The sequence below is a fragment of the Tupaia chinensis genome, unplaced genomic scaffold (assembly GCF_000334495.1).
Source record: "Tupaia chinensis unplaced genomic scaffold, TupChi_1.0 Scaffold000226_1, whole genome shotgun sequence".
NCBI classification, from domain to species: domain Eukaryota; kingdom Metazoa; phylum Chordata; class Mammalia; order Scandentia; family Tupaiidae; genus Tupaia; species Tupaia belangeri.
The window spans coordinates 682,834-693,907 of record NW_006159701.1 but is presented as its reverse complement, the minus strand read 5'-3'; the positions used below and the strand labels follow the sequence as shown (position 1 = coordinate 693,907).

Below are 11,074 nucleotides of genomic sequence, written 5' to 3'. Positions count from 1 at the left end.
CTGCCCCCGGAAACTGACTGTCTCTGTCCCTCCCTGCCTCCCTCTCTCTCTCTGACACACACGCACACACACACGCACCCCAACTCCCACCGGAATAAAAGGCCTGCAGCCGACAAGATGCAAGTCACACTTTATTCACTCGCTGGGAGGTCTGGAGGGGTCCTGGGCAGCAGACCTGGCTCCTGGGAGGGAGGAGTGGTGGGGAGCACCTAGTTGGAGGGGTGGAAGGCCCCTCGTTGGTGCCACTGCATGTCACGGATGCGGCGCACGGACTGCACCTGGGGGTGGGGAGCCCCGAAGTCACTGCTGTCTTTGTAGTCGCCCTTCTCCAGCAGGTACTGCAGCCCGCGGTAGCCAGGGTACTGGTAGCCAACCCACCTGCAGGGCCGGGGTGGGGATGGGAAATGGGGGGACAGAGGGAGAAGCAGGAAGAAGGGGCGTGGGGAGAGAGAGAGAGGGCATTAGGAAGGGTGTAGCCTCTCGACCATTCAGACTTCCTGGTGCTGAGCTGGACACCCCTTTGTACCCCACCCTTCCAGCATCGAGCCTCTGCTTCCTTCCTTCTCTTGATGGGGAGCTCCCTGCTTCCTGAAACAAACCGGCTCAAGGCCTGATCCTGGGATCAGAGCAAGGGGTGCTCCTAAGCCCACTGAACAAGATGGGCCTCTTACCACTCTGTCTACTCTGGTCCCAGCCCCAAGCCCAGATGCAAGGCAAAGGTGGGGAATGTTCCAGGAGCCCTCTGTAATCCCTTCACCATCGCGGGCCTTTACTGCAGAGGGGCCACTAACTTTTCTGAGCACCTGATAAAAATTACAGTCTTCTCCCCAGAAAATGTCACACGGCCTTGTTCAGTTCCTCTCTGCAGATGCCACCTCCTCAACTTCTCCGTCTGGTGCTCCCACATCTATCGTCCGGCCTCCGTGGTCACTGTAGGCTCATCAGGCTCCTCCCACCACAGGGCCTTTGCACATCCCGTTCTCCTGCTGGGGATCCCCTTCTGTGCTTTTTACCTCTGCATTTCCTGTTCTTCCTTGAGATTTCAGCCCAAGCAACCCTCCCTCAAAGAACTCGCTTCCATTTGTGTGAATTTTTAAATTATCAGCACTTAACCCCTCTTGTTACACAAGGCAGAATCCAGGTTTCCTTCACCTCTTTTCATCAACTGAGCACCTAACACAGCGCCTGACACATGACAGTACGCAATAAGTGGAATGAATGGGAATACAAACACAGAGCTTTACCAACTATTATAGGAGCAAGGATTTGTTGCTACTCTAGCTCTCATGGGGGAGAGGGAGAGGGACAGGGAGGGAGAGAGAGAGACTTAAACTGTAGCATTTGCCAATGTCTGTGGTGTAAATGTTCTCACGAGGACTGATTTCAAGCTACCAAAGATTGCTCAACCAGCTTACAAACCCCTGAACATTTCAGAGTCAGTTCCTACAAACTATTAGGTCACCGGGAAAGTCATGACACATTTTTTTCTATGCAAAAATGTGTCATGACTTTTCCAACGACTGAATAGTATGAGTCCGTTCCAGCAGCGAGTAGGTAACGCTTATCTATGGATGCCCCTGGAATCCGAACTCTTCACTCAGTGCTGACGGCCGACGTTTATGAGCCAACGAAGTTCACTATGGTAGATGGTGAAAGCCCATTTCCAAACTCAGGCAGTCATGGAGCAGAAGGCCAGCATGAGCAGGCCGCCCTGCCTCTCACCGCTTGGGTAAGGCCACTCGACACATTCCCACCCTTCTCCCTCAACTGCCCTGCACCGACACACACTGTCCTGCTCTTCGGGACTGAGATGAAGACCAAGCTCTCTCTACTGCAAAGGCCGGGGGTTGCCTGGAACATGGCTCTGGGTGCAACCTCAGGATGAAAGCCACTTACGGTTTTCATGCCCGCTGTCCTGACTGAGGTCGGGGGAGTACGGTGCGAGGTGATCAGTGAGTTCAGGACACATTTTTTTCTATGCAAAAATGTGTCATGACTTTTCCAACGACTGAATAGTATGAGTCCGTTCCAGCAGCGAGTAGGTAACGCTTATCTATGGATGCCCCTGGAATCCGAACTCTTCACTCAGTGCTGACGGCCGACGTTTATGAGCCAACGAAGTTCACTATGGTAGATGGTGAAAGCCCATTTCCAAACTCAGGCTGTCATGGAGCAGAAGGCCAGCATGAGCAGGCCGCCCTGCCTCTCACCGCTTGGGTAAGGCCACTCGACACATTCCCACCCTTCTCCCTCAACTGCCCTGCACCGACACACACTGTCCTGCTCTTCGGGACTGAGATGAAGACCAAGCTCTCTCTACTGCAAAGGCCGGGGGTTGCCTGGAACATGGCTCTGGGTGCAACCTCAGGATGAAAGCCACTTACGGTTTTCATGCCCGCTGTCCTGACTGAGGTCGGGGGAGTACGGTGCGAGGTGATCAGTGAGTTCAGGACGGGTCAGGCCTTCGGGGCCGAGAGCTTGGGGCCCTGGGACGGCGAGCCAGGGCTGGGACTGCACTTACGTGCCGCTCTGCACACGCACGGAGGACACCTTCTCCTGGTAGCCGTGGGCGTGGAAACTGGGCACGTCGTCATCGATGATCTCCATCTTCTTCCCCGTGAAGTTGGGGTTCTCGTAGAGGATGATCTTGTGCTCCTGGCTGTCCTGTTGACGGCGTGGGAGCAGGTGAGGGTGGGGAGGGGACCCAGGGGGGCCTTCCCACTCCACCCTCATGCCCCAAGTTGGCTTGGGAAGAATATATATTGAGTTCCTCTTGGGCCACTTGAAGAGTATTTGATTAGAAAATTTCACTGTCTCTTCCATCGCTTCAGTTTCCTCTTTCATAAATGCCAGCCATGGTCTACCCCTACACACACACACACACACACACACACACACACACACACAGGCTTACTGGTGCTTCTTGCAGGTATTTAAGTTGTTTGGGGTTTCCTTCATTTCCACATCTCTTCCCATCCTACTGGCCCCATGATTCCTTTCTTACTTATGTATTCCTCTAAACAACTCTTAAGCCAGTGGGCAAAGAAGACGGAGGCTCAGAGAGGTGAGGTCACCTGCCCAAGGTGACCCCGCTTGGCAACGCAGCTCTGTGGGGCACTCAGCCCGATGTTCTCCAGCCTTCTATCGAGCTCTGGGAAGAACTTGACTGGGCTTGGAAGGTTTGGGAGTACAATTGTGCATTGCTGGGCCCTTTTCTCTCCCTGTTCACACACTAGCACGAATCAGGACCAGGCAAGCCCTAGAAGCTCTCTCTGCTATGAGTCTTAAGTAAGAGTTAAATTAACTCTTCTGCACCCCTAAATCCAGAATGACTTTAGCAGTTATGGTGGTGATCCCTTGTGAGCGATGACTCTGTGACAGGAGGTGCACGACCCTGGGGAGCACCATCCTCAGGGAATAGACCGTGAACAGCATCCCTTGAAGCACCTTGCAGTATTGTGAATGGAACCCCCTGGCATTGTGCAACCCTCAGGCTAAGCCACTGGAACCTCAGAGGAGTAGATGCAAATATCCCTATTTTACAGATGAGGAAACCGAAACTCAGGGAGGTAAAATGATGTTTGCAAAGTCACATGCAGAAGAGGCAACTGGCAGATCAGAAGGGAGATGATGTTCACAATGAAGCCTCCTTCCTGGCCCCTGGACCTCTTGCTTCCCGGTGGCCAAGAGAAGAAGTGGCTGATGGGCAGGGGCCTCACCACTTTGATGGGCCTCAGGGAGCTGAGAGAGTCCGTCCTCCGGCTGCTGGTCCATGAGTCCCAGCGGGGATACTCGCCCTTCTCAAACACAAACTGCTCACCCTTGCAGTTGGCTTGTTCGTAGCCCACCCAGCTGCAGTGGAGACACAGAGAGGTAGGGCAAGTTAGTCCCACTCCAAGATTCTGTGGTAGGACCCTGGCTGCTCACTCTGGCTCAAGGTCCACTCTTGTCCAGCCCAGCAAACAGTCATAGCCCCATCTAAATCCAAAGACAGCAAATCCAAGTGCAGAATCACCTCACTTATTTGGAACTTGGTGCTATGCTGCCTTCAACCATCTGGAACACAACTAAGAAATAAGAAGAAAGTCCAAAAGACTGCTCAGCAAATACATCCTGATGTATAAATTCCATGCACTGAAACCAATGGTATGCTGATAAGTGAATGGCTGAATCTCAGAAAGAGAAAGCAAAAACCCACCATCTTGATTGGCGGCATTTGCCAATTCCCATGGTGTAAATGCTCCCACCAGAGCAGCCTTCAAGCTCTCCAGGTGGTGTCAGAGAGTGGAGCTGGGAAGAGCTGAGCACTGACTCTAGACCTCCTCTAAAGCTCAGGCACTTTCTTCATCTTAAGCCCTCCTTTGGGTCTACTTTCTTTTTCGTACTTTTTTTATTTTTCCTTTATTCATGATAGAGTGAGTGTGTGTATGTGTGCATGAGAGTGAGAGAGGAGCACCCTCCACAGGGTCTGGTCATGCTGCAACCTCCTTCCTCCAGCCCTCTAGCCCAGTGAATCTTGAGTTCACACATATGCTCAGTGTGTTTCAGGCCAGACCAGGGTGGGGATTCGAACCACAGTGGTCATGTAGGATTCAGATTCCCTAGAATTGCTGCACCAAGATTCTATTGGGGTTGCTGTCTCTTTCTCTTTCTCTCACTCACTCATTCATGGATGGAATAAATAAATAAACTTAAAAAGAGAAAGAAGGGCCAGCAGGTGGCATGGTGGTTAAGGCGCTGGACTCCCACATAGCCAAATGCGGTTTGAGTCCCAGACCCAGTGGCTTGAAACTCACACCAAGCACATGTGTGTGAGTGCTCAGAATCCCAACAGGAGAATGGAGAAGAGGGGACTGCAGTGTGGCCATCCCTCCTGGTGGATGCTTTCTTACTTTCTCTTTGTCTCTCTCTAGTGAGCTCACCTGCCCTAAGGGGGAAAAAACTAAAAAAGAGAAAGAAAAAGAGAGAAAGAGGCCCTCTTCACCAAATAAATAAATAAATAAAACCTGAAAATCATAGAGGTTAGAAGGGAGAGGATCAGGGGGAAAATATATATATATATAAAACACATTTAATAGACGCAAAAATGAAAATGTATCTGCTGATGATAGTGTATATGGTAATGTCTTTGACTTGACTCATATGCGTCATATTTAAGTTGGGAAAAAAACCATGTTGTACACTATAAAGATGTACATTTTAAAAATGTTTTTAAATTTAAAAAGAAACTTGAGTTATCTGGAAAAACATGTTCATAAATGCAAGGATTCCCTGAGCTCGCCAGGTAACCGAGCGCTGCAGGGGCACTCCTTTATCCGTGTTCTCTACAGCTCATCTCTGACTCTCAGGCAGGGCCAGTGCACTCTGCAAACCTCCCTGAGAACCTTGAGACACGGTGCGGGTCACCTAGGGTCCCCCCACCATGCCAGACTCGCTGACCTGTTGGGTGGGAGCTGGAGTGGACACCCCGGATTCCTGAGGCTCTTCCAGAGCAGGGGTGACCAGGAATCACAGCAGAGCCTCCTGCAATCCCCTGGGTTTGTGCCCAAGGCTCTTAGCAGCCACAAGGACTGTACTCACCTACGTGACGCTGGCAGAGTCCACTCCAGCCCCCTTCTTTTTTGGAAGAGTCCCAGCCCCCACAAATCTGTTACAGCCCCATATCAGGATTCGAGAAACGGGAGCAGGTGCAGAACTGAGACCCCCAGCCTTAAACCTCCCAGGAGAGTAAGGTCCGATTAGAGCCAGAGACCAGCAGTTCTGGTTGAGAACTCTCTGACTCCCTGAGAGTCACCATGCCCCTGTTCCTACCTCAAGGAAGTGGCTGACCTCTGTGGCAGGCCTTCCACCTGAGCTCTCTCCCTGCCACCTCAGACTACACAGGAGAAAGCTCAGAGAGGGAAGTTTCTAGGCCTTTCGTACAGCCCAGAAGGAATGAAGCCAGGATTTGAAAGCAGCTCCAATTCTAAACCACAAGTTGTCTCCATAGGTTGTCAGACCCCCAAATCCTGTACCCCCAGCCACATAGTCTAGGACACAGTGAGGGCAGATCCCCCTAACTCCACAGCCTGACTGCCTCACCCCGGCAGCCCCTGAGCAGGGGAGGCCACCCAGGTACATACGGTCCGGCCTGCACCAACACGGATCCTGCTTTCTCCACGCCAGTCTCCTTCAGGTTGGGGCAGGGCCCATTGAGCTCATGCGAGTGGCCCTGGAAATTCTCCTGCTCGAAGATGATGATCTGCAAGAGGAAGCGAGAGTCAGCGCCGTCACGACGGGAAGGAGTGAGAGCCAGGCAGTGAAGCTGGGCAGGAGCTCAGAGAGCCTGGGAGGATGCTGTCAGGAGCTAAACATAAACTCCAGCAGTCCTGGATCTGCAGGTGACCAGCTGCAAGGGCTTGAATTCACCTTTCTCTCGTTTAAGCATCGGTCTCTCTCTCTCTGTCAAATGGGACATAAAGACAGAACCTACCTCCATCGTTAGAAGGATTCAGGGGAGCACAGTGATTTGTGTTTGCTCTGTTTGTGGGAAACATAAGGATGTTAATTAAGAGACATGTTACAAAGCCCATGTGAGTAAGTGGCGGAGGTGAAACCGGAGCCCAGGCTTGTCTGATGCAGCGAAAACTCGAGCAGCGCTTTGCAAACTCTAACATGCGCACGCAGGATGTGGAGCCTTGACAAAAGGCAGTGTCTGAGGCATAAGGTCTGGGTGGCAGCCTCTGGATTCTGTGTTTCCAACCCGCTCCCACAGAATGCTGAGCCATCAGACTACGGACCATATCGGGAGTATGAAGGGGCTAGACTGCACTGTCAGAGCTTCCCCTGCTCCCCTCAGGGCTGGAGCAGTTGTGCCATTGCCATCTCTTGCCTCCATTTCACCTGTAAAACTACACATACCTGGGCCTTTTCTTTAAGCCCTCACGGGCTTTCTGGGTCTTCCTAGGACCACCCCTGGGGATACATGGTAAGGAGATTTCACTCCCCTTGTCTCACCTGCTTCTCTCATCATCCCAGGGAAGGGGGCTCACAAGATCCCCATCAAGGAAACTGAAACTCTGTGAAGCAAAGTGAGGATCTCCCCCAAGGCCCTAACCAGCAGGCCAGCTGCTAGCGATTGTGATGAGAACTGGGGACGTGCTTCTGCAGGGAGCTGCCTCTGGGTGGAGAGGTGGGCTCAGGGCAGCCGACTCCCAGGGCATCCAGCTGCAGAATCCACACGGTCAGCACTGGCTGGGTAAACACGCTCCTCTCTCCCAGGCTGCGGATTAGCCAGATAAAGGAAGGGAAGGGAGTGGCCGGCAGGGCCCAGAGACAAATTCCATGGGCTCAATTCAACCTTCACGGTCACTGACTCAGCCAGCGCGGGACCAGGAGCCATGCGCTCTGAGGCCTCCCTCATTGCTGTGGAGCCCTGGGGAGCAGCTTCCTCTGAGCCTCAGTTCTCTCACCTGTAAAGTGGGATCACCATGCCTGCTTTGCCAGGTTGCTGAGGGGAATCAAGAATATGGACATTCGGGGACCAGCAGATGGTGTCGTTGTTAGGGTGCCAGACTCCCATATGGTCGGCTATGGTTCAAGTCCCAGACCTGGTAGCTTGAAACTCATGCCAGGCACATGGGTATGCATGCATGCCCAAGATCCCAAGAGAATAGAGGAGAAGGGATTGTGGCATGGCCATCCCTCCTGGAGGGTGATTTCTCTTTCTCTCTGTCTCTCTGGCAAGCACACATGCCCTATAGCAAAAACCTTTCTCTAAAACAAAGAAGAATATAGACATTGGTTTTTTTGCTTTTATTACTGCACTAGCCAAGGAGATGAGGACTTGTAGAGAGAAGAGGGAGTGGACTGATGAGAAAGATTTGCCTCTCCAAGCATTTGCAAGACCTCAGCGAGTCCGGAAGTTCAGGACCATTGTTGCTGTTATTATTATTAATCAATACAATAGCGGCCCCATTATACACGTTATCTAATCCTGTAAAGTGGAAGCCATTCGTTACCTGGTCATTGAGGATGCACAACCAGTCCAAATTAAGATGTGTTATTCGTATGAATTTCCCTTGAGAGTCAGAAGATTTAGTATGAAAAAAAGAATATAAAATATCTCCCTACTAAGACTCCAGTTGACTCTGCCGTAAAAGGTTTATCTTTGGGATCTACTTGGTTTAATAAAAGATAAAAATTTAGCTCACTTGTTTCTTTTGACTTTTTTGAATGTGGCAACTTTTTGATGGTGTGTAGCTCACATTATGCCCCCATTGGATGGTGTTGCCTTAAACTCGGCCTTTCTGCTGTTTCCAAACTCACCCAGCTCACTCTCACCTCAGGGCCTTGGCAGCTGCTGTTCCCTCTGCCTGATGCTCTCACCGATCCCCCACCCTCAGTTTTCACACGGCTGCTCCATCTTTTAACCCAGATCTCTACTCAAATGTCACCTCCTCCAAGAGGCCCTCCCTGATCACCTCGGCTAACTCTACCGTACCTTGTTCACCCCCAAAGAAACCCCTTGCCCTCCCTTTCTGCTCCTTTGTAGCATTTCTATTTGAAACCATATATTCATGTGTTTGCTTATTGTCTGTCTGTCCTCACGTCCCTTTTATGTTCCCCTAAGGGACAGAGCCGGTTGAGCAGGAGAGGGGCTGCTTCCCTGACCAGAAAGGCAGCGAGTCAGGCAGGAAGGCAGATCCAAATGGAATCGCTCCCCGGGCTTGGAAGCAGAGGTGCACAGGAAAGCAGTCGGAGGGTGATGGCTGATGGAGCTGAGGGGCAGACTGGGTGGCACGAGCCTCTGACGGGAGGGTAAGATCACTCTACCCGCTCACAGACCCCTCTCCAGCCCGGAACCACACTCTACCCGCTCACAGACCCCTCTCCAGCCCGGAACCACACTCTACCCGCTCACAGACCCCTCTCCAGCCCGGAACCACACTCTACCCGCTCACAGACCCCTCTCCAGCCCGGAACCACACTCTACCCGCTCACAGACCCCTCTCCAGCCCGGAACCACACTCTACCCGCTCACAGACCCCTCTCCAGCCCGGAACCACACTCTACCCGCTCACAGACCCCTCTCCAGCCCAGAACCACATTCTACCCGCTCACAGACCCCTCTCCAGCCGGGCCTGAGAGTCCGCCCAGGCTTGGAGACCCCACGGCAGAGGGCAGCGAGCGGAGGGCAAGGCAGAGAAACTAAGTCCCCAAAGCTGGAAGCTGGGGCTGAGAACACTTGCATGCCAGCCCTGGGTTCGGGAGAATCTTCTGAACCAGCTGCTGCCATGCAGGTGGGGAGACTGAGGTCCAGAGAGGGCCAGGGAGGGAGGGTGGAGCCCGGGAAGGCGACGCCAACGCCACTTGACAGAAGGGAAACTCAGTCTGGGAAAGGAACGCCGCTTGCCGCCCCCTGCGCACACTCCCAGCGAGGCACTCACCTTGGGGTTCAGGGGCTGTGGCTTGCCCGCCTGGGTCTGGTGGTCTGAGGCCATGGTGGACTGTCCCGTGCAGGAATGACCTAGAAGACAAGAACGGGCAGCAGTGAGGACCTCGCGAGGCCTCCAGTTGGACCTCGGGGGCCTCTGCCCACTCTGCTGTAGCTCCACATGCAATTCCATCACCCCTGGTCCTTCTAGAACCATGGGCTCTGGGGGCAGCTTTCTGACCGGCCATCCTTAGCTGCACTTCTTTGGGTCCAGGTCAGCTTCTAGGGGAGGGGAAACTGAGGCCTAAGGAAGTAAGTGATGGGTTAGCCCCCATAAATCCCACATGGCTGGCTGCAGTTCAAGTCTGGACCCTGAGGCTTGAAAAACGCACCATGTGTACATCAAATCCTGACCGGATAGAGAACTGGAGGAGAAGGGATTCCGGAGTGACCACGCCATACTACAGAATGCTTTCTCTCTCTCTCTCTCTCTCTCTCTCTCTCTCTGTCTGTCTCTCTCTCATAACACAGTCTGTCTCTCTCCGGGGAGCACACATGCCCTCTGGCAATTTTTTGAAAGTGATGATAAACTTAGCTTTAAGCAGGGTTCCCCGGGGGGGTCCCCGCACTCAGCTCCACACAATGCGTGCTGCAGCGATGCAGACCTGTCAATATTCAAACTTCCACCTTCCGTGCAGAACGTCCGAGTTTACAGAAGATGATGTGAGATGAACAAAACCCATCCCCTGGCCATGTCTGGCCACGTCAGGGCTCCCAGTTTGAGAAGATGAAGAGTTCCCGGAACCCCTGGCCCTTACCGCCCACCTCCTCCGGACATCCCTCTCCCATCCTGTACCCCAAATCCTCCTGCCCAGCACTGGCCTTGCCCCCCAGCCCGTGAGCGCATCTCTTGTGGGGTTCCAGTTGCAGGAAGTTGAAGAAAGGAGCGCAGGGCACAGCGGTGCAGCCCAGGCTCCGCACTGGAGCAAGCTAAGCTGCGAGACGTCAGAACCATCTGGAAAGCCGGCAGCCCCTTCTCCCTCCCTGCAGGAGGAAGTCACCCCAGACTGCGTTTCCCTGGGAACAATCGAAGAAATCTAGCCTCCTCCCGCAGCGACAGTGTCCAGCTTCCAGGAGCCCCTTCCACGCCAGAGGCCGGAACTACACGTCCTTAAGGAGGACGTGACCTTGGGAGCCGAACCTGCTGCTTTCCCCCCCAAAAAAACAGCCATCTCTGCCTGTCCCAGTGCCTGAGCTTCTGCTCTTGTGCCCCCTTGGACGTGGGTATTCTCGCACCAAGGAGGACAAAGCTCCGGTGATCCAGTCCCGGCTCACCGCCTACCTGCGTGGAGGCCCCGAGCGGTTCGCGTCCTCTCCCTACGCCTCACTTTCCTATCCTGTAAAACCGGGGCGGCCGGGCACCTCACCGCCTCTGTGAACCCGCTGCAAGGCTTCAGTTCTATAAGGCGTGAGCCTGAGCGTCCTAGAACGCACTCGGCACCCAGTAAACAGCAGCAATTGCAGCCCCATTCGAGTCAGTTCCACCGGGCTTGAAATCACCTGATTCCAGAGGCCCAGGGAGCAGCAGCTGCCTCGGCCCCCGAGGGCTCCCGCCCCACGGCTGCCATGGACCAGGGGCCTTCACGAGCTCATAGGAAA

At 53.5% G+C, this 11,074-nt stretch overlaps 1 protein-coding gene across 1 annotated transcript; it reads right to left on the bottom strand.

The window, feature by feature from the left end:
* Positions 1 to 209: 209 nt before the first annotated feature.
* Positions 210 to 10,828, bottom strand: CRYBB2 (crystallin beta B2). Its single transcript, XM_006147863.1, has 6 exons — positions 10,758 to 10,828; positions 9,429 to 9,508; positions 6,123 to 6,241; positions 3,720 to 3,852; positions 2,522 to 2,664; positions 210 to 378 (listed from the first exon to the last, which is right to left on the bottom strand). Exons 2-6 carry the CDS (start codon positions 9,480 to 9,482, stop codon positions 210 to 212), a joined length of 618 nt encoding a protein of 205 aa, XP_006147925.1. The 5' UTR covers positions 9,483 to 9,508; positions 10,758 to 10,828.
* Positions 10,829 to 11,074: the final 246 nt, after the last annotated feature.

Coding starts and splice junctions, on each gene's coding strand:
- CRYBB2 (XM_006147863.1), bottom strand. CDS start 9,482: ATGGCCTCAGACCACCAGACCCAGGCGGGCAAGCCACAGCCCCTGAAC. Junction 6,242..9,428: donor CACAGCCCCTGAACCCCAAG/GTGAGTGCCTCG, acceptor TTCCTCTTGCAG/ATCATCATCTTCGAGCAGGA. Junction 2,665..3,719: donor CCCTGAGGCCCATCAAAGTG/GTGAGGCCCCTG, acceptor CGCCGTCAACAG/GACAGCCAGGAGCACAAGAT.